The following is a 23,323-nucleotide window of genomic DNA, read 5'->3' on the forward strand; positions in this document are numbered from 1 at the left end:
AAACATTGATCTGGATTTAATATAAAGGGTTTACTAAGGTATTAGTAATCTCCTAGATCTAGATCGGGACTAGAAGAGTAGATAACCCCCCAAACAAATGTATTTATAAATTATCTATATGCCATTTCCTTTCCCTTCCATTCAAAACAAATTCTTTTTTTTATTTTTTTTTTTATTATTTGTTTTTTATAATTTTAATTCTTTTATAAACTTAAGACTTAAAATAAAAGTATTTAAAGTTTTTATGTTGTTGTTTTTTTTTGCTTGACACAAATGCCAAAATGTTTTACATTCATTTCTCATTAGATTTTTCTTTAAGCAAATATTTTTGTTGTTAATTAGTTGTCCATTGTTGATGTTGTTGTTGTTGTCTGTGGGGATTTGGTGTTGTTGTTGTTGTTGTTGATTGTGGTTGGTGGTTGGGCGGGCATGCCACGGCCGTTTATGGCCGCGACGCTCAAAGTAGACGAACGAAATGCCGAGTGCCGCAGGCAAACGAACGATCGGGCATACCCGTTACACAAATACCCTACGCAAATTCTACGACAAAACTAAAGCAAACGCAGCAGCTGGCAATGTCACTTTCCAATAATGGAAAGCACACTCCAGCCGGCAAATAAACAACAAATGAACTCCATGCAGATGTTAGAGCGGGGAAAGTTTGACCCCTCCCCAAATGGAGTTCAATTGGTTTTTGTTTGTTTATTTTTTATGGGATTAGAGAGTTAGCTGCTTACAAGCTCTTCTCGAGCTTGATCAGCTCGGTGATGCCATCGTACATCTCCTTGACGGCCTGGTATTCGGTGAGACCCATGCGACGCTTGTTGGAGATGTCATAGACACCGCCCTCGGCTTCGGTGTGCTCACCGCGAGTGCCGCGCACCTGGAGATTGTATTTGGCAGCGACTTCCTCGAGCTTGGCCTTGTTGGAGGCCAGCTTGGGCACCTTGATGTGCACGGAGGCACGGATGGTGGTACCCAAGTTGGTGGGGCAGAAGGTCAAGAAGCCAAGACGATCATCGTGGCTGAATGGGATGCGCTTCTCGATCTCATTGACGGCGGTCACCAGACGACGGTAGATCTCGCCCAGATCGCCACCCTGCTGCATTGAGATGATGCGCAAATGATCCTCCTCATTGCACCAGACCAGGAATCGCTTGTTGTCGTTGTGGTAGATGCCACGACCCGTGGGCCAGAAGCGGCAGGCATTGGCAGCCTGGAGGAAACGATCGCCCTCCTTGAACAGGAAGTGATCGTCGATCAGCTGCTGCTGGACGGCCTTCTCCATGCCAGTCAATGGATAGAACTTGCCCTTCAGCTCACCCTCCAAGCTGGACAGAGTGCTGCTGACCTTCTCTTCCATCTCCTTGTACTGGGCCTCGGTCAAGCAGGGGTTGAAGGGATAGCCCTGCATCGAGCGACCGCAACGGACACGAGTCGAGATCACATACTCGTTGGTGGGATCGACATTGCCGAAGCTGTTCACATCGCCGAAGTCCGATGCGGGATGCTTGTCGGTCTTCTTGAAGCCACCATGGTAGTCCTCAATGATGGGATCGAACAGATCGGCGAACACTGTGTAGGCCTCAGCATCGGGGGCATAGATGCCAACGCCAGAGTCGTGGTTCTCCAAACCGGACTGGATCACATCCAGAAGGGTCGACTTGAAGGTCGGTGTCACCTTGTTCTTCAGGTTGTCGAAGACCTCCTTGGTCAGGTATTTCTTCAACAGCGACTTCGAGTCAGAGGCAGCCAACTTGGCATAACCCTCCTCCAGTTTAGCGAGAACAGCAGCGTCAACCATGGTGTCTTGTTTGCTATAAGAATGAGAAGAGTTAACAGAAAATAGATTAGTTAAGTGTTACTTCTGGGCATCAGGAATCACTTTAAAATTAGACTTAACTTTACTTTACCCTCTAGATCTAAGTTCATATTTAGATCTTCTTGATCTTCAGGATCAGACTTTAATAACATATGTATATTCATATTTGGTTAAATGGGAAAATGCTCTGAAAAGATCCTATTGATCGAGTGATTTATGATCCATGATCTACGATCTATGATCTATGATATCTACCATAATCTATAAGTGATTTTCGCATATTAAAGTGAGACAGCCATAAAATTGATTGGTAAATAAATAAGGCATATAGATAAATAACTTCTACTTTTAGGACATATTTCCTAGTTCCCCCATCTATCTATCTAGATCTATATATCAATCAATCAAACTAATTGCTCAATATTGCCAACGATTTGGAAAACATTTATTTGCTCAGCTCCTTTCGTTGGCTTTTGGTTTTTAGGCTCTGTCAATTCTGGCGCCCAAAAGTCGGCAATGTTTTTCGCCCATGTTTTTTCATCCATTTAGCTGGGAATCTCTAGAGACACGCGACAGCGCAATTTCAAATAGAGCCCATTAAAAAAGAATATAAGAAGCGAACTGCCTCAAATATTTCGGGGTTGCTACGCCAAATCGTGGCTGAGTGAGGGCTGTTGTTGGTGTTGCTGCTGTTTCTGGTGCTGCTTCAGTTAACTGAATGACGGAAATGTTTTTGCCGGCTGTCGCTGAATACGCATACCGAGTGTAGATAGGACAGGAGAGAGTGTGAGAGAGAGAGAGAGCGAGAGTACATAGCATGCAGCCCCGCCCTGCCCCCGTTTCGTGCGGCACATGCGCGCCTCGTGTCTGCCCGGTCCCGGGTTTCGTGGCCTGGGCCCCGGTCAAAAACAAAAAAAAAAAAGGACCAGGGCAATAATATTTTTATGCCCACTTTAGTATTCTTTCTATTTTCTACTTTTGTTCTCTTCTCTTATTTGGACACCCTGACGTCAGCAGCAGCAGCAGCAGCAGAGCCAAGCACACGCACTTAGAGGACCTATGACAAGCCCCAAAAAGCGGCGCACCAACTATTGTCTATGACATGTACATATTATCTATATATATGTATATATATATATATATAGAAGAGGTGGGTCCTAATAATTGGTGGCTTGGCAAAAAGCAATAAATAATTTTAGCTTATTATAAAATCAGAATTTTTATGCTCTAATAATAAAATTTAAATTTCATATAAATAATTTCATTTCATAAATACTTAAATTGCATATTTTTAGTTTAGCTACATTATTATTCGACTTTTTTTTCAGACCAAGAAATAAGAATACCTTTACAATATCTATGAAAGGTATTAGTTAAATAAATCAATTCTTATATTAACATCTTTTAGCTTTTCTCAACTTTGATACTTTTCAGACTACCCTCGTATATAATACGCATTCCTCATATAAGTTTAATATATATACAAAATATTTGATATCAATTTATATAAACTATTTTTTGCCCATTTTTGCAGCTTCTCTTTGACTTCTTTCCAGCACTCTATTTAATTCGATATTCTTGAAACCACCCTCGTATATCACATAGATCCAAGCATCCACTGGCATATGCTTAAATTAAATTTTTTATATTTATTAACATTTAATTTTTTTCTATATATCTTGCGGCTTCTTCAGCATTCTGCAGCTTGCCAACTTCTGGTGCCACCCTCGCATATTTATATACATATGTACACACCCATCTTGGCCAGCGGCTGGCGTTGTGGCCGTGCCGTTGGGCTCGCCTCCATTGGCTGTGGCGCCGGCATCGCCTTCGATCACCTTTTCCTTTTTATCCTTTGAAGCGCACAAACCCATTTTTTTTTTTTTAGTTTTTAGTTTTTAGTTTTAAGATTTAAGTTGTAAGTTTTAGTAAAAGTTTTCTTAAGATTTTCGTTGATTTGTGGTTTTTGTAAAGATTGGTTTTTGTAGTAAAAATTTGGCCTTGGTCAAAAAGTTTGTCTTTTCTTGTTGGTGTGTGTAAAAAGTTGTTGTCTTTGATTTTGTTTTTGTGGGACTTTTTGCAGGTAAAATGAAATCACAATGCAGCTGCTTCAACACACTCTACACACACTTAAAGACACACGTATATGAATATATATAAATCAGACACGCACACACATACACACACACGCACACACTCGCTTAATTCGTATTGCTTTTTGATTGATTAGAAATATTTTTGGTGGTTCGCTCGTCTTAGAGATGCTGTGAAAAGTCGTCAAAAATTTTGTCTTCTTGGGTTCTATCCTCTGGTTTGGTTTGTGTTGTTGGTTGTCGTTCGGTTGCCGCGCCCAAAGGTATACTACAAAAAGGCTACTACACAAGAGTCTAGGCTACACACTAGGGAGCAAAAAAGGACGCGCGCGCGTGTGCTACACAAAGGTGCTAAGGAGCAAACTGCCAGCTGCTGACTAAAGGACGCGCCGCACAGCGAGCCACCAAAATCCCGTTCGATGATGCGGGCTTCGGCAGCGGCTTCAGCTTCGGCTTTAGCTTCGCTTAGACTCGTTCGCTAGCGCTCTCTCTCTCTCTCTCTCTCTCTCTCACTCTCTGCCGTAGTTTGGCAATTCGCAACTAGCTAAAGGACGCGCCCACCCGGGACCAACTCGCAATTCAGCACGAGAGACAGACAGCAACAGCGAGAGAGAGAGAGGGAGAGAGAGAAGCGCACGCGAGGGTTGCCCGACGAGGGTTGAAAAACTCTGCAGAAAGCATTGCCTAGCCGCAGGCGCCGGCGGCATGCAAATATACATATGTATATGTAAAAGTGCGTAGCACTATATGACTAGCAAATACCCTCGCCCTATCCAGTATTTAAGTAGTAAAATAGTAGTATTCAGTAGTCAGTTAGCATAGTATCATAGTAGTACAGTAAGTTACTATAGTATAATAGTAGTACAAGTCAGTTAGCATAGTATAATAGTAGTACAGTACTAATCAGGTAGTATACAGAGTACAAGTCAGTATAGTATAATAGTAGTAGAGTCAGTATAGTATAATAGTAGTACAGTCGTATAGGTCAGCTAGTATAGTATAATAGTAGTACAGTAGCACTAACTATAGCTATAGTATAATAGCAGTACTAATTTAGGACGTATAGTAGTAGCAGTAGTACAGCAGTAGTACAAGTCAGTGAGTGTAGTACAATACCAGTACATTAGTATAACAGTAGTATAGTGTAGTATAATAGTGGCATATCACAGCAAAGTATAACAGTATGGGTTGGTAGTGCAATATGGGTTGTAAATAGTATTGTAGTGTAAGTGGATTACAATAGGTAGTAGTTAACAATACTACAATGTAGTCTACCTCTAATAACACTGTTATTCTCCTGTTCAGTAGTTTAATTTACAAAAAAAAAAAAAAACAATATAAAAGTTGCAAACTAAAATAGTAGTAGACATAGTAGTAGTAGTATACAAATTAGAATAGTATTAGTAGTAGTACAGTAGATTGAGGACAAAGTAATTGTAGAACAGTAGCACAGTAATAGAAGCAGTTAATCTAGTACAGTAGTAATTGTAGAACAGTAATACATAGTAGTAGAAGTAGTCTACTAGTGGGAGAATGCTAGAAATACTACTAGAAGATAAGTCAAAATAGTAGTAAAAGTAGTAGTAGTAGTGGGACAATTAGTAGTAGAACAGTTATAGTTAAGTCCTTGCAGTACATCAGTAGTATGGTAAGTAGTACAGTTGGTAGTAGACCAATTAAGCAGCATTAACAGCTCATATAACAGTCCACATAGATCGATTCAGTTCAACATCCCCAACTAATATTTATAGATATACCCTATAGTCCCTGCCCACCCAGCATACCCTTTATCGGATATATTTGCAGCAATGGGGGGGTATCAAAACTGTTGCCGGATGAGAGCGCAACATAATGCGGAAGGATATATTTATTTGATGCAGCAACCACCACCAGCTGCAGCACCAACAGCAGCAGCAGTGGCAGCAGCGGCAGCGGCAGAGGCAGCGTGTGGCAAACAGGGCGCAAATCGATAAAATTTGTGACACGCGGCAGCTGAAAATTGTTGCGCCTAAAAGGCCCACAAGGGGGAGGCAGGGAGAGACAGAGAGAGAGAGAGGTAGACAAGGAGTGGGGGCGAGTGGCGGTCAAGTCAAGTTGAAGTGACGGCTCGAGTGTGAAATGAGGGCTGCTAATGGCATGCGGCATGCGGCATGCGGCATGTGGCATAGAAATCACGGCCAACAAGCGAACAAGAAGAAGAAGATGAAGAAGAGAAAGAGGCAGCCCATAAACTCGTCGAGTGCACGTGCATTCGGCTCTCGTTAAAGGAGTTGCAAGCTTTTTGAGTTACTTTTCACGCCTGTGCAGTGGCGTGTAAAGCATGGGGGGCGTGGCAGAGGCATGTTGCATGCTGCTGCATGTCTGGTACCATATTATTTAATTTCGTTGAAGTTTGTTTTGCTCATTCGCCTCTAATATTATTAGTCAGCATTGCAAGCATTCTCTCTCTCTCTATCTCTGTAGTGACTAATTGCATTTCCCACTCTCTCTCTCTCTCTCACCTCGACTTTAATGACTAATTTGAAAAGCTGCACCTAATGATGGTAATTCGAAAACAATTTATGTTACATTCATTCACACAAATATGACTAAGATCTCATATATTATAGAGCTGCACGATTAGGTAGGGTATTTATATTTTTGCATACGACTTGGTCTAGTTTATACACAGCTTATCTTCACGTGAACAGAAACTTTCAGCACTTCATATACCAGATGTTATCTGTCGAGTTCTAGCTATTAGCTAGAATGAAAAACTTGCTAAACGCTAGATTATCTTGCGAACTATGCTAATACAGTGCTTACTCGCTAAGTGGATTATGCGAAATTGCAAATGGTCTAGCCAGTCTAGCAGGCTTTACTTAGACTCTACTGTAGCCATTATGCTGTTGATTGTATCTAGGATCTTGAAAACTTTAGATATTCTATATTTTCTTTATTTATATTGTCTTATGTTTATATAAATCTTTATATGATATTGCTAGTCAAAGTCTGTTCCAAACGTTCATTCCAGAAGTTTCCTTTCATCTCATTTGTTTTGCAATTTCTTATAATTTTTTATCAAAGTTTCTTCTAAAAGGCTTTGCTTTCTTTTATATATATATCAGATATATATACATATATCTTTTTGTAGAATTGTCTCACATATTCTTATCAACTTTCCTTCTATAAGAAAGTCTTATAGAGATAGCTAACTTGGCTTTTTATCAAAGCTCTAGCCAAGTGATCTTTCTATGAGCTCTATGATATCTATAAAACTTATCTATATAAGATATATCTCTTGTTTTATTGCATATCTATCATTCCATAAGCAAGTCGAGTTTACGTCTCATTCACTCTTTCTTCACTCAAAGCCATTTCTAATTTGTCACACTAATTGGGAATTTTTCTTAGCTTCGGCTATCTCTGAGAAGTTATATGATGAGAGAGGTGTTCCATGTTCCATGTTCAAAAGTGCCCCATAAAGATAAGCTGATTTATTTAACTTTGTGGGTGTTTCAAAGTGCTTGGCGAGTGCAATTGCTGTAGATAGAGCTGATATAATAGCTCCGAAAGGCGAACACCCACCTCCCCCTGCCCTCACAGGCTGCTGACGACAGACCAACTAATCAATTAACTCGAGTGTGTACAAAATTTATGTCACACACAAACACACACACACACACAGAGTCATACACTCATACAGTGAAGAGCCTAGTCCAAGTCCTCGCCTTCTCTTGGCCGTGACAACAAAATGCGGCACTTAAGAGCAACAGCAAATCGAATTAAGCCCCAACAATTGAAAACTGATTTCATTAGCCGCCATTCTGCCCCACCCCGCCCCATACCATCCACCACTCTGCGCGCAACGTGACAACCCTGACTGACAACGGCAACAAAAGCAACGCAAACAGGATGCAGCTTTAAATTCAATTTTTTAAGCACAGCTAAGCAAATTGTTGACAGTTTTTTATACACTTTTATATACAGTGAGCACCCGCTTGAGCGTATGGAGTTTCAAGAATTATTTTAGATTTTCTGTCTTAAGCATTTGTGGAATTTCTGAATAATATTTTTTAATCAAATTTATTATTTATTTTTTTTTTTTTAATTTTTAAAGTTTTATTTAAATTTTTATTGCTATAAGAATTATTTTATTTTTATTGATATTATTTATTACTATTAAGTAAATTTTATTTTTTAATATTCTTCCTCTTTTATTTTTTATTTTAATTTTTTTTATATTTTTTTAAATTTATAATAATTTAATTTGAAATTATTTTTTAGATTATTTTTTTTTTTTTTATTTCTTGTCGATATCAAGCGAGTTTTCACTACATATATACAGTTATATATAATCTATTAGATTTATGGTTCAGGCTCTACTTTATAACCCGTTATTACGAATGACGCGAACGAGAGCGCGTTAAATAAACGCGAATTGAAATTGGCAACTGTTAACGGTTAACTGTGATACGCGAATGTTGAATGAAGTTAACAAATGCCTCACAGCAAACGCAGGCAGAGAAAAACCGAGAGAAAGACAGTCAAGAGACAGAGAAGGACAGAGTGAGAGAGAGAGAGAGACAGAGAGAGAGAGAGAGAGAGAGAGAGAGAGAGAGAGAGAGTGAGAGAGAGAGAGAGAGAGCGAGAGAATGTGTGCGTGGGAGAGTTGGCCCAGTCAGCTGATAAGCTAACTGAGATTGCCGACTGCAATTGCCGGCGTCGCAGCTCGAAAGCGAAACGAAGCGAAAAGTTGATCTCGCAGCAAACAGCTGACGAAGCGGATAAGATAGTCCACTTTGGGCCAACTCAGCTCTATTGGCTAAAGGCTAGACAGACAGCCTAGACGGGCAGCATGCAAGGGAGCGAGAGTGATGGACTAGCAGTTACCCTGTAGACATCGCAGCAGATGACATTCTCAAACGTTAAAAAGTCGGAGTTCCTACGGGGAAATTCATAAGGGGAAATTTGGGAAATCTATCACAGAGTATACTGAAAAAATTGTTGATTTTTGAGGCTGATTTTGTAGAATCGAAATAAGGAAACACCCCTTAAGCGGAGATACCCCCAGAGCCATTTCCAAGAAATACAGGGTACAACGAAAGCGAAAGCCTGGCCAAGAATCGCATTTGACTGGCAGCCAAAATGCAATGACTTACTGCAATTTCCCAGCTTATGGCCAAATCGCATGGGTTATTGAACCAAAGACTCGACACACGACGGGGGGTATTTGCCTGTCAAGCGTCATCCCCTCCCTGCCCCTCGGTGCCCAAAAGTCCATGTGTGTGTGACTTAATTGCAAAACGAGGAACCATGCTGCGCTTAACGCGATTGCACAAAGAAATTGGCAGGCGATGCAGACAAGTGCGCCAAGTGTATTTGGCCAACGACATTGACGTGGCCCAAAACAAAACGTGCGCGAATGTAACGGGAAATTGCTATTGCTATTGCTATTGCAATTGCCATTGGAAAACAAGTCGCAAATCGAAACAGTTTAATGACAAGCGGCAGACATAGAGCAATGGCTTAATACGATTGGGAAATGTTGCAAATGTTGCGCTATTTTATTCATGGAGAAATTAATATTAATAAATATTGGCAAAAACTTAATATAGTTTATCCAATGATATATCTATAGATACATATATAGTTGGGAATCTCGCCAAGTGTTTAGGTATTTTCTTTAGTTTTTAAATAAATAATGGGAAATTAGACGAGTAACTGGGAAATAGGACAAATGCTGCTATTTTATATATAGAAAGCTTTTTAAAGACATATTTTTTATAATTTAGTAATAAATACAGCAATTTATAGGATTTTTTAGATATTTATTATCTTAAAAAATCGTATTGCAAGCATTTTTTCCCAGCTCTGTGAAAATATCCCTTGAAATTTCACTTAGCGTCAAGAATTTGGCCACTTAATTAGCTCTGAAAATATTAAGTGATCGCCCTCATGCCTCATCAAACACTTAAGTCTACCCTCTATGAAGTATTTAGTAACCACCCTAAAATATTAAGGCTTAGCCAGCAACAAGCAATAAATACCCTATATATGTAAGGGGGAGCAGTAAGAGGGCTGCAGCATGCCCGCATTGTTGAGCTCGCATGTTAAAAGTATAAATTAATATATATTTGATGAATTTTGTTGCTAATTTAATTAAAATTCTTTTGGCAAATGCTCAATAAGGCAGAGCGAAAGAGCGGGTTATATACTATACATGCTTATGTTTCATTTTGTGTCATAAATTTCGCAAGAATTTTTGCGCTTATTGCCCGGATGTCGTTGATTTATAAAATGTCTGCGAAGACAATCAGCGTACAAATGGGGCAGACGCGACAGTCATTTAGCTACAGCAGCAACAGTAGCAGCAGCAACAGTCAGTGTACTGTATCAGTTTATGTTATATAACTGCAACAGTCGGCTCAAACGTTACAGAATAACTGCAGTCGCTGAGGCAGTCATACTATTTAAGCTGCTACTGTAACTGTTGAACGTAACTGCAAGCGCTGCTGTTATTTAACAGCCCCTGTTAAAAGCCCGTTATAGCTTTGATACGACTAAAAGCTACAAGAAAGTCCTGTGTGCGCGCGATAAAAGCTTGCACAGCAGCTTTGCTGCTACAGTGGCAGGCCAATATATTAAGCTAGCTGCTCGTGATTTGTTTACACATTGTGACTTAAATTACAAAAGTTTGTTTATTTGTTTTGAGGTTCGCTGCCAAAGCAACACAGACAGAAACACACACCCGCACATTCATATATGTGTATGTGTATATGCGAATTCGTCTAGCTGGCACTTTTTTTTGTTGCTGTGCCTATGTTGGTGGGAGTGAGAGGCAACTAGTCGTGCAATTTAATTTCCTGTCTAGCCGAAGCTACAAACCCAACCCCTATATTTTCTTTTTTGGATTATGCAACTCTTGACAGTTAGTTAGCAACTGGAGCGCGCTTTTGTTTACTCTTTAATACAGAAAAGCGTGAAAATTGCCGTCAGAGGTTTTCCAATGCAAACGTTGTTTAAGCTATTGCTTCTCTCTCTCTCTTTTTCTCTCGGCCGCTTTAATAGATTTCAATTGAATAATTAACGGTTGGCTCAGCAATTTGTATAACAAATTTGCGCGATTCGCTGTTAGGGAAAAATAAACTATATATACAAAGAAAATAAACAATAAAATCAAATAAACAACTCAGCTTTTTCCCTAAACAATTTCGATTCTATTTTTTGTTGTTTTTATAGCTCTTCAACTGGATAATATATCGCGGCTATAAATATATGCGCAGGTATTGATTCATATATACCGCATGTATACTGTATATAAGCTATATATGCTTTGATTATGTTTATTTGCTTTGGTCCCGTATTTTTAGCCGCAACTCGACTTTTAGCTGCTTACTAAATTTAGCCAGGGGCTGGGATGCAAGTAATTTACGCTGCCTGTCAAACTGTAGAACTTATATAACGCCAAGCTGGATGCTAGCTAATGTTCAGCTGATACAATATCTTTGGCCATTACTGTAGGTGTGGGTGTCGATGGCTATCTGTGTGAGTGAGTGAGTGTGTGTGTGTGTCTGCCTGTGCGATAAGTGATTATGCAATGGGCTTTGGCAATGACCGCGAAATACCTATGTATATATCTTTGTTGTTTCGCAGTAGCAAGTTCAAGGCTTATTTGTAATACAGTTTGCCAGCTAAGGGCGGTGGGCGTGGCGTGCGGCGAAGACTGCCAAGTGTCGTTAATGCTGATTGCACACATTTTTAACTTTTTTCAATTTTTTTTTGTTTTTTTTGGCAACAACTATTACTAAAGCTCTTATCTTTTGGCACCAGTCGTAATTAGGGTTTTTTCTTGTTATCGTTGATAGATAGTGGTTTATTTTTTGTATTGTTCGTATATTGTGTTCAGCAAAAAAATTGCAAGCGCGCTCAACAGTTGCACAGCAGCTGCCTAAAGGCTGGCCGCAAAGCCCTGCTCGCTCTGCCCTTAGGGCAAAAACCAGTTTTATTTTGTTTTCCCATTTCGCAACTGCAAAATCGGCTGGTAAAAAGAGCCGAGAATATAAATATGGACACACAGCCATAAAACGTTGCATCTATATTGAGAAATACTTTTTTGTTTTCTATTTTTTATTTTTATGCCGGTAACCGGTTTCGTTGCGCTTTTGGCACATGCAAACTATAATAAAAGTTGGCAAACTGCACTTTCAAAAATAATTAAGAGTTGGGTGACACATCCTATTGCATAAACTTTCAGATCTCACAACACTTAAATTAATTTATTTGTATTTTATGATTATTATATATTAACTATGTATATCTATAATAATTTTATATCACTTGATTGTCTTTATGGTATTAGATTATTTTTTTCTTTGGAGAACGGCTCACCTTTGCAACCGTAGAATTCAACGTCCAACGTTACAATGATCAGAAAATTTTGTTCTTTAGCTCAGCTGCAGTCGACTGTCAGTCTGACCGCGACGCCGGCAGCAGCAGCGCTAGCAGAGGCAGCAACGACAGCGGCACCCTTCTCCTTTCTTTCACTTTCAAACTATTCAACTCACACACACACTCTCCCACAGTCAGATGTGAGCGCAGGCAGCGAGAAAGAGAGGCGAGCAAAAAGCTTTGGCTTGGCATTTCAACTGTGCTCTTGTGTATGCGTGTGTGCGTGAGGCCTGCCTCCTGTTACGCTGTCTGCCTGCTGTTGCCTGCTGCTGCCGCTACTGTGAGTGCGCCTGTATTAGTGGACTAGCAATTGACGTAGGACGTGACGTATGCCAAAATGAAAAAACAAAATAAAGCTTTGCGTTTTATTCATAAAATGCGAGCGCAAAAGAGAAGTGAAATGGCTAGAAAGCTTCAGCTGGCAGCAAGTGTAAGCAGTGTGGCCAATCGCACTACCTTGTTGTGCAGTGTAAGTGTATGCGAAAAAGGAAAGTGTTTGCAACAATGCAACTGTGTATGAGTGGGTGCGGATATGTGGCGAAGGCGGCAGAGACTGAGATAGAGAGAGAGAGAGAGAGAGACAAATGAGTCGCCTTGCAACTAAATGCACACACGCATACCAAGAGAACATTATGTACAGTTAGCGGCGCGACTGCAGCGCCGGATTATATGGCTAGCCTATATGGGGGCGTGCTGCTGGCGCTGCTTGTGCTGACTGAGCAGAGTTAACGATGCCTGCCTCACATGACACACACACAGCCTTTCCCCACGCACACACACACACCCATTCATTGCTTAATTATTGAGGAACACTAATACACATGCAACAGTGTATTTAATTTATAACGACACTCAAGTAGCAGTTATAAGCGGCGGGCTGGGCCCGTGACGAGCCTGACGAAAGTAATCAAAGTTAATCGAAATTTATTGTTCCCAGGGCGTAACTAAAGCCCATACGAGTACATTTACTTATATTTGCTTTGCCTTTTTTTTCTTCTTTTTTTTTTAGCTTAGTGTCAGTATTTGCACTACTCAAAAAAACAGCTGAGTTGCGACCGAAAAGAAAAAAGTTGGCAAATACACATACACATATACACATACGAGTGTGTGCAAGTGGGAACGGCATGCGGGAGCAGGGGGAACAGTTTCAAGAACTGTGAACACTTCGTACTGTGTGCAGAGGCAGACGTGCCAGCTAACCCGCATTCTACATTTATAATAGAACTATGAACATATCAAAAAAGATTTTTGGCACTATCATAGAGAAAATATAATGAATTATATAGAATAGAAAGTTTATAATATTAATTAAAAACAGGAAACAAGTCGGCTGCAAACTATTATATATTAATAAATATATATAGATTATTCTAAGGGCTAGAAAAGATATATATGTACATATGCTATATATCACCAGCAAGGTGGGCAGCAATAACACATGTTTTTCACTTAGTTTATATACCAACTATAAGCTAAACTATCATAAATCATATATACATATATTTGTATATCTATGCCATAGTTTCTGAATTTCTTGAACTTGATTTTGAAATGCTCATAAAAATTTGTCTTTAGATATATATTCATGTATATACATACATATATATGCTTTATGTATATGCGTATACAAGGTAAAGGCAACCTGCTTGATCGTAAACATCGAAACAGACTTGTCTAAATACTGTATCGAACATAAACACATATATATTCAGATATATACACATACATATTTGAACAGATGCCAAATGAATTTTATGCAACAAAAAACACCCATCTATACATACATACTTATGTATATCTATCTTCATTTCAAAATTAAATTAAATTCTATAAAATTCCGCCAGATTGAAATATTAGATATCTTTCGCTGACATTTACCATACAACACAATGTCAACTGGCAGCAGGAGCAGGATGCTGCCTGCCTCCCTGCTGCTGCTGCTGCTGCTGCTGCTTACATAACCTCACAGTTGAAACGCCTATCTTTGGACTTCTCAACTTTTTTCTTTATATTTGTTTTGCTTTCGTTTTCAATTGCTGCTCCCAAGTGGCGCTGAGATTACGTAAATCCCAGCAGCTTTCAACGACAATAGATATTATACAAAACAAATATATATATATACACATATAAGAGACTCTATATGTATGTGTATATATAGTACTTTCTCAGGGGGCTGGCAGCAACCTTGAAAATGCTGACAAACAATGTTTTCGATAGCTTTAGCTTACACTCAGGCAGTCAGGGAGGCAGCAGGCAGCTTTGATATATAGTTAAGAAAGCATTTAGCGTACTATAGAAAACTCTGAGCAAAAAGTAATTATACGAGTGTACAAAAAATACATTTAAAAGACTTGCTGAAATTTAAATCACGATTTGATTTTCCCTACACATTGACTACAGAGCCGTTTCTATTTTATGACCAAGTTTATTTAATGGCTTATAAAAGGGCAGCCATAAAGTTGTAAAACAGCGGCAATAAACTCGTAGGACCTATGAGGCGTATGTATGTGTGCTATGCAACTGGGTGTTATAAAGTGTTAGCGCCTATAAGGCATAGGTAAATAGTTAAAGCTCTTGCCTTAGTTTCTGCAACTTGTTAATAGAGTAAACTTTTGGTACACAAAACTAAAACAGTTGAAAGTTGGTAGAATATTATATAATACTATTATAACTATAATACATTATTATTATTATAAGAATGTTTAGTAGAACATTAACAGCTTTAACTATAATCTTATGATTACAGTTATCAACTTACTCAACAGAGTTAGTTATGCAAGCTCGATCATATCTCTAGTCATATTTCAGTGGTTAGTCAGTGCATTTGGCATGTGCCCGAGTACAACTGGGGTGGCGTGTGTGTGTGTGTGTTGGCTGGCGGGCTGGGCGTGCCATGAACTTGAATTATGAATTGCATAAGAATCGGCATTTGTTTGCACAATTGAATCATAAAGTGAGAGGAAAATACAACAGAAAAGCCAAATGGGAAGTGAATATCGTACAAATCGTTCATATACACATACATATATGTATTTTCAACAAATTAAATGAAAATTTAGTAAATCATTTGTGGCAATGTGTTATTAATTAGTTCAATTTGTGTGCAGCCAGGCACGAGTTTAATTAATGCGCTCACTATCCGAACAATTAGCCGAAAAATATAATTTTATTCCATGCAACAGATATGATACAGATATATGTATATGTGTATATATATATATATATAATAGTTTTTTTGTCAGCTATACAATCTGCTAAAAGCTCTGTCATACGATTTCTACTTTTGCCTTTTGTTTGTTTGCTAAACAATATTTTGGCAGCACTTCAAAAGCGACGCTTGCCAAAATCAATTTGCAAACGCGTGTGCCAAAAAGATGAAAAAAGAACACAAATATCTAACATACACATACATATATAATAAATGTATATAACTATATCTAATTATATAGACACATATATAGTTCTCTTGTATATATATATACACGTATTGTCAAACACAGATTTGAGCAGCCCAAATGACGAACGCTGTCCATCATTTGATCTCGAGCAATTGGACATGAGACGTAACGCCAAATGCACTAAAGCTATATAGTCCTCATATACTACAGATATTATACATATTATATATACATTAGTCTAAATTTAAGCTGGTGCTGCTGCAGCAGGCAACGGCTGCAACGTTGCACAGCCAATTTGCCGCACACAAGCCGAAAGACAAAAATTTTATATATACACAAAGAAATCAAAATGATCAAAAAATAAAATAAAATGAAAACTGCAAAAATTATAATACCAAAAATTGGAAAACCTTATAATATCAACGAATTTCAAATACCCTACTCGGCGAATAAAATATGCATTTTTTTTCATTTTTATAGCACTCAAGGGAGAGGACCACAAATTTTCACAAACTCTGTCCCTCTATCTCTGTTCGTCCGTCCCCCCTCACCCTGTACTCCTGGAAGGTTTGGTCCTCGCATGGTTCAGGGTATTTCCTAGTCGAGCATTCCCAAATACTAATTTTAGTTTATATATCAAAATTTCAGCAAATTTTGTCAAAAGCTCTTAACAAACTTTTTGGTCTGTTATGATAAATATACTTATATCATATAGTAAATATATTATTATATAATTATATGATTAAATCATAAAGTGAGATGTAGAGCCAAAGATTTTTAAATTAGCTGAAATATATTAGAAATTCTAGGTGATGCAAATCGGAAATCACAGTTCTGAAACCTCAGAAAAGATACTTTCATATCTCTAGCTATCCTGAATATACTTAGAGATCCATCATTAATAGGCTCTTCTAACTAAAACAAAAGAACCAAATAGATTGCTTTTATAGCATTCATCTGATTTCCCAATAAAATGGATATTAATATATATCTATTCCTATAAAAAGAACTTTCATTGCACTGATCAAGTATACATATTTATAAGCGCATATTTCCATGCATTTAAAGAACTCTCCACTAATAGGTTGCGCATTTAACAACAATTTGTTACAATCTTCCCCCAGCTAGGGTATACGCCCATATATATCATAAATCTTCAAGTAAATCTTTTGCCCGGCGACAAACGCTGCGTTTCCAAAAGATGCCACGTTTAAATATAAACTTGGCATGGGGGAGATCATGTGACCCGGGCGAACAGATAGACGGACGGAAGGCAGGCGACAAAAACTGCCGTCGCACCGCTGCACCACTCGAGTTGTATTTGCATAGGTTTTCTTTTTAGTTTCGCTCAATTTTCGTTTTCGTTTTGAAAATTTGATGATTTTTGGCGCATTGCCCAAAGGTATGTGGACTCTCTGCTGCTTTGGGTCACATCCTTGAGCCAGGTGGCTGAAGTGCAAGGCTCGCGTGCAAGGTTTACACCATTAATATTAATGAAAAATCAATTCGGCATTTTGTGGGTCTACAGCCAGCTGTGAGCTCTTATGAATTGAGTATTTAGTGTTAACTAGTCCTTTTTTATGTAGACCCTACAATAATAATGTAATTTAATAATTTGTGAAGTTGGAAAAGAAATATGAAATATGTATATGTTAAGTATTTATGCATGTAGTAGTAATCGAAGACTTCGTGAGCATAGGAACCTTTACTGTAAGAGTATGTCAGCTCGTAAAAGTTGCTAATCGATTTTTATTGATTTTATGATAGACAAGTTTAGTTATCAATAAAAACGTTTTGAGCTCATCTACGAGAGCGAGAGAGTGAGAGTGAGAGAGAGAGCGAAAGAGTGACAAAAAATGAAAGTGAGAGAGATTTTATATTCTAAGATGATTCAGAAGCGACTAAACTATTCATTTTGCTATCGCTATAAATCGGTTATTTATCGATATAATAAAACTTTAGCTAAATTGGCTAATTTACTAAATTTACTATCTAGTTTAATAGCAATATATGGTAGATTATAACTGCTATAGTTTACAATAAATACATTAAGGCATAGATTCTGCAAAGAGAGGATTTCATTTATGGTTTTTGTTTTGTTTCTTATGGCGCTCTATATTATGATAATGATTTTATCAACTCAAGCTTACAAAAGCTACTGAGGATTTTCCACTAAACAGCTTTGTAATCGATAACAGTGTGGTGTTTAACTTCTAAAGAGTTTGATTAGAATTTTAAAGCCTGTGCAAACATTATGAAATCGAAAGTTGCCTGCTGGCAAGTGCATACACAACCATATCAACATTATGTACAGGGTATATAAATAACCAAGAAAAAAGTGCAAGCCGCAGAGCCGGCAGGCCGTCAGGCAGTTGATGCCAGTTGCCAAGAGCTGTCCGCCCAAGCACAGAACATGAAACTAAAATAAACAACGTCATCGTCACCAGCAACAACAACATCATCATCATTATGTCATTCACGATGATGACGATGATGATGAAGCACGGTGCATTATTACAGTCACATATTTGTTGTTGCTGGTGATGGTGCAACGCTGTCCGCCCGTCGGCTGCTGCCACATGGCAACTATTTTAGCGACAAGAAGTCAGGAGAGTTCGTTGAACTCATCGCACGCCCGCTCGCTCGCTGGCTGTGGCTGCGGCTGCCATGCGGAAGTTTTTTTTTGTCAGCGCGCGAAAACTAATTAAAAAAAAGAACAACTTAAAATAACCCACTAAAAATTGAAAATGTAAAAAGTGTTGCGTGGGTGTTTCGCGGTTGGTGGTTTTTTGCTTACCGATAGCCCGCTTGCTGTGCCTCCTTGATGGACTGCACAAAGGCATTCGCCTCGCCTTGAATGAAGTCCTTGCTGGCATCCTTAAGCTGTTCTTGGTCCACTTTCGGAGCTTTGCTGGCCGGCAGCTTTGCATCGAAGAGCTTCTTGTCCAAGCTGATATCGTTTAGGGCGGCATTGCCATTCGTTGAGTTGTCATTGCCATTGGTATTGGCCTCGGTCAAGGATTTCGGCAAAGGAATCGGCATCTTGGCAGAATCTGCGGGCTTAGGTGGAGTGCTGGGTGCAGTAGGTGTGCTTGGAGCGGCAGGTGAACTGGGCGCTGCTGGTGTTGGTTTAGGTACAACTGTAGGAGCTACAGGAGCAGGAGCTGGAGCGGGAGCTGGTGTAGGCGCTGGCTGGACAACAGCTGGTTTCGGAGGAGTAACTGGCTTTGGTGGTTCCGCAACAGGCGCGGCTACTGGTTTGGGTGAGGGCGCAGGTGAACTGGGTTTCGCAGGAGCTGCTGCCGGAGCAGGCTTAACAGTCGGTGCTGGAGCGGGTGTTGCTGCAGGTGCAGGTGTTGCAGGTACTGCTGGCTTATTGTCTAACGCCTTCTGGGCGGCTGGCTTATTGGAACTAAAAAGCCAGGCCAAACGTTTGCTAAAAACAAAATAAAAATGTAAAAACAAAAGTAAATTAAAACAATAAAATAAAAATAACAAACTAATCAAGAAATTATTAAGAAATTTATACACATTAAACAGAAAGCAGTCGAAAAAATGCGCCGTTGACAAGTCTTCTTCTTCCCAAACTTCCAGAAATTTCTGATGTTTGCTTACGAGGAATTATAGGAACTTCATCGTTTTTTCTACATAATTGAACTCACCCTCAATTAACTTAAACAATTTAACACTATAAACAAATTGCAATAGTTTAAATTGGATAATTTATGATGCCGAAATAAATTTGCGAGTTGAATTTCACAAGGAACAAGCGCGAAAGAAGGAATAATGAAAGAGTGTGACCCTATACAAATCTGTAAAAATAGCAAAATGGCAACGCTCTGCAACAGGGTGAAGAAATGTGTAATTGGAACAATTATAAATAAAATATGCTAAATGTATTTAATGTTTTGCATCGTAAAATCTTTTATTTTCGTATAATTAATTATCAATTCCAGTTTGAATTTAATTAAATTTGACCAAACACAAGTTGCTATAAAAAGGGAGCTGCCAGAGCTTATCTGGCCAATTTGAGCTGACAAAAACAACAAAAAGAGATGAAGGAAGAGGAGCAAGAAGAAATGAGAAGAGAGTTGAACAAAAACCGAGATGGCAACGCTATTCTACAAACTGGGAAACAAACATGTAAATTTCTTAAATAAAAGATGTAATTTATATATTGGGCTGCAGAAATAATTATTGAATAAAATAGCAACAGGCAAAAGGCATTGCCAGCAATAATAAAAGCTATGCAGTTGCTGCCAACATAGGCAAGTAGGCCCAAAAGCCCAGTATTTTGTTTATTGCAAACAATAAAAAAATCAGATAATAATTCAAAATGTTTCTGCGTCAGCAGCATTCGCAATAAAGTTAAGAAAATAACATTATCGCCAAACTAAACAAATCTAATGCAAACTAGAACTGTGCAATAGCAAAACGAGTCTGAACAACATTGAACTCAGCCGCTGCACCAGACAAAAAGTGCATTCACAGGAAATGGCTTAACGCTTGGATGGGCAAATGCTTGGGAAATTTTACAGATCCCAAACCATTTTCTATAACAAAAATGAGTCTAGAAGCGTCTTTTTGATTTGGTCAAAAAACTCTCTCAAAACTTTCCCATTGTCACGTACGCCACAAAGAAAAAAGAAAAAAATAGAATAGAAATTTAGCTACATACATAAACTCGTGTACGGCAAATAGATAAGCAAACAAATTCAGGCGCTAAGTACCTGAGCGATATTACGTATACGCCCTCGAGCTTGGACTGGATACCGAAATGCTGCCAAACTTCAATTATCACATTATTATTTTTTGCTAATTAAACAATGGCACAGAGCTTAGATAACAACAAGAGAAGAAGCTATCAAAAACAATATTTTTTTTTATTTTGGCAAATTTGCTAATTTCACTGAGTTTGAGTTCGAGTTCCAGTGTGTCAGTGTGTATGTGTGTGTGCACGTTTTTGTGTGTGTTTCCGTTGCTAATTGCAGTTATCATTATGAGCGCTATAACCGGCAAACGAAAGCCAAAAGCCGGTTGCTCGAGAGTGTGTGCAGATTGTCGTTTATTGATATCATTTTGTTGCTGTTCTATAGGAACTACAAATCGGGCAATATTATCATGTGACAGTGACAAATGCACTATGTTACTGCCATGTGTATATTTAGCACATCTTGGGCACAAATCCGAAAAGTCACAAAGTAGTTTGATTGCTTAGATTACAAATCGTGAGTGTACCCATATTGATCCATTACTGTTAAGCAGGGAAGATTATAGTTTACAGTTAGCAGTATATATTTAACACTCTTATCGGTTGACAAGTAAAGGACAAACAAGAGTGGGATGATATGTGATTTGTATGTATATGTTAATACAGGGAAATTATAATTTACAAATATGCATTTACTACTAAATATGGCTGATTAACTATAAAATTGGCAACTGGTGTTGCGCAGGTAGGAAATTAGAATATTAATTAGGGTAACTAGAGCAATTCGATTTTTAAGTACCCACGTATATATTAACTTAAATTAAATATTTCCATTTTTACTACAAGAAGTGAAAAGTCTGACCATATATTCATTTGGCTGATTACGCTAGCTATATAGCATTTGAGCCGATAGGTCTCTACCGTGTCTAACGTTAAGTAAACATAGACCACTCATTATCATTATTTTTTGTTTGCGCCCAAAAATATGCAACACACTATGTCCAGCAATGACTCTCAAACTGTTTAGAACTTACCGTATTTCGTCAACGGCGAACGTCAGATACCACAATGCAAACATCGTTTATTATTGTTGTTTTCTGTAAATAAGTGGAATAAAAAGAAACACGTTAATTATAGCACTTATGACTATGACTAAAGCAACAGTAGTCTAGTCTATAGCCGATTTCAGTAAAATATTTCAATGCTGAAAACAAAATTGAGTGCACGAATAAATATATTCAATAAACCGTTTAGAATCGCAATTAAAATTGAGTCAAAACATTTGCCGGCATAAATTTTGCTTTGATTGTTGTGCACAGTTTATTTATAAACAACTGATTGCCAAGCGCATGCATGTATGTGTGTGTCTGTGTGTGAGTGAGTAACTCGCTTGCCAATTAAAATGACAAAACTGCATGCATACACAGATATACACACACACACATACACATTCACATACACGTGAGTGTCGCGCCGCATCTTTTGGGCAATTGGCTGCCGATTGATTTTGCATAAATGGGGCAACACTGGCCGGCGCCAAGGAAAGAAGAATGAAGAATGATAGCGGGAGAGGGAGAGTAGGCGGAGGGCAGAGCTGGCAATTCACATGGCTTGCTTTATTATTATTTAAGCGCCTTAGAAGTGAGCGAGTGCAAATGAGAGCCGGGTGAGGGGAAGAGGATAGCGAATGAGTAAAGGAAAGGGAAGAGAGTCTGTTTTAGTTTATTATTAAAATGAGTGCACAGAGAGTTGGACTTCTGTGTGACTTGAGCTATGGCTAGTGTTTGTTGTTGTTGTTGTTGTTGTTATTGCCTAGCGTAGCGGCGTATGAGCAATATTTGAGATATTTTTACACATGCACACACAAACGCACCGAAATCGTTACGTCACAACAAGCGTTAGCCAGAGCGAAAGAGAGAGAGAGAAACAGAGAAATAGAGACAGAGAGAGCGCGTAAATTTGAACTAGTCATAAATATGTATGACACAGACAACGCGTTGCATGCAACACGCTGCTTGCACTCACCTTTAGTAGCAGGTAAAGAATGCAGCTAGTCTAAAGTTTTAGTTCACGTTGGGTTGGTTAATTAATTCGTTTGGAGCTTTTCGTATAGTTTCGTTTGTTGTTTGGGCGTAAAATGTTTCAAAAATGTATTTTTTAAATGCGATTTATGGTGTATCAGTTTACGAAAATATGTTGTACAAAAAACACACACGTCTTAAATTTTGTTTTTAAAAATTTTCATGCAACGTTTGTTGATTTTTTCTCAGCTTTTTTTTTTCTTTCACTTCACTTGCTGCGCTTCTTTCGTGCTGCTAACAAATTTTCGACTGTGCGAAAATCAACGGGCAACTGCGACCATACGGCCAGAGCGAGAGAGAGCGAGAGCGCGAGCTATTCAGAGAGAGCGTGCGCCGATGCCGCAGCTGGCATCCCTCTCGTTCTCACTCGCTCTCTCTCTCTCTTTTACGTAGCGGCTGCTGCAACTATGAAGCTTTCCTTCGGCAACCTATATAAGTGTGTGTGTGTGTGTGTGTGTGAGTGTGTGTTCTGTGAGAATTATACTCTTTGCTTAGATACCGGGCGGTTGTTACTCATACAACGCCATTACGCTATATCTCAAATATTCGACGTATCAATCATGCCTAGAGCGTTAAATGCAGCCAAAAGGCGAACGAAGGCTGTGCGAATCAATATAAATAAATCAACTTGCAATTAGTTTATTGAAGGCAGACTATTTAAATACCCTGTATACTGTACAGAGTCTGTCAATAAAAGTGTCGGAGACTTCTCTACCCTCTAAACTATATATTATAGTTAACTTTTTTTTTTTTTTTTAAATAATAGAGAAATATTCTGAAGAATATAT

At 38.6% G+C, this 23,323-nt stretch overlaps 2 protein-coding genes across 4 annotated transcripts in view; both read right to left on the reverse strand.

Annotated features, from left to right (window-relative positions):
• Positions 1-4,664, reverse strand: part of simj (transcriptional repressor p66-beta simjang) — a 31,839-nt gene extending 27,175 nt beyond the window's left edge. The window contains exon 1 of one of the 2 annotated variants that reach the window (XM_089260562.1): positions 3,998-4,664. The gene's annotated coding sequence lies outside the window, so the exon portion shown is untranslated. The remainder of the gene's footprint in view (positions 1-3,997) is intronic. The other variant, XM_089260564.1, reaches the window with a different exon arrangement.
• Positions 152-22,783, reverse strand: LOC115562322 (arginine kinase 1). Of its 2 annotated transcripts, XM_030383621.2 has the most exons (4): positions 22,480-22,783; positions 21,489-21,551; positions 18,541-19,179; positions 152-1,817 (listed from the first exon to the last, which is right to left on the reverse strand). In XM_030383621.2, exons 2-4 carry the CDS (start codon positions 21,530-21,532, stop codon positions 734-736), a joined length of 1,767 nt encoding a protein of 588 aa, XP_030239481.1. In that variant the 5' UTR covers positions 21,533-21,551; positions 22,480-22,783; the 3' UTR covers positions 152-733. The 2 variants fall into 2 exon arrangements, with proteins under 2 accessions (XP_030239481.1, XP_030239482.1); XM_030383622.2 differs by lacking the exons at positions 18,541-19,179; positions 21,489-21,551; positions 22,480-22,783 and adding an exon at positions 3,578-4,004.
• Between the last annotated feature and the right edge of the window lie 540 nt (positions 22,784-23,323).

Source organism: Drosophila navojoa, chromosome 4, assembly GCF_054131105.1.
Source record: "Drosophila navojoa isolate 15081-1374.11 chromosome 4, UAZ_NAV_1.0, whole genome shotgun sequence".
NCBI lineage: Eukaryota > Metazoa > Arthropoda > Insecta > Diptera > Drosophilidae > Drosophila > Drosophila navojoa.

Bases quoted from the DNA above. Each gene is read 5' to 3' on its own strand.
- LOC115562322 (XM_030383621.2), bottom strand. From the start codon at position 21,532: ATGTTTGCATTGTGGTATCTGACGTTCGCCGTTGACGAAATACG. The intron at 19,180-21,488 runs GTAAGTTCTAAA...TTTTGTTTTTAG, and splicing joins TTCGCCGTTGACGAAATACG to CAAACGTTTGGCCTGGCTTT. The intron at 1,818-18,540 runs GTAAGCAAAAAA...TCATTCTTATAG, and splicing joins GCACAGCAAGCGGGCTATCG to CAAACAAGACACCATGGTTG.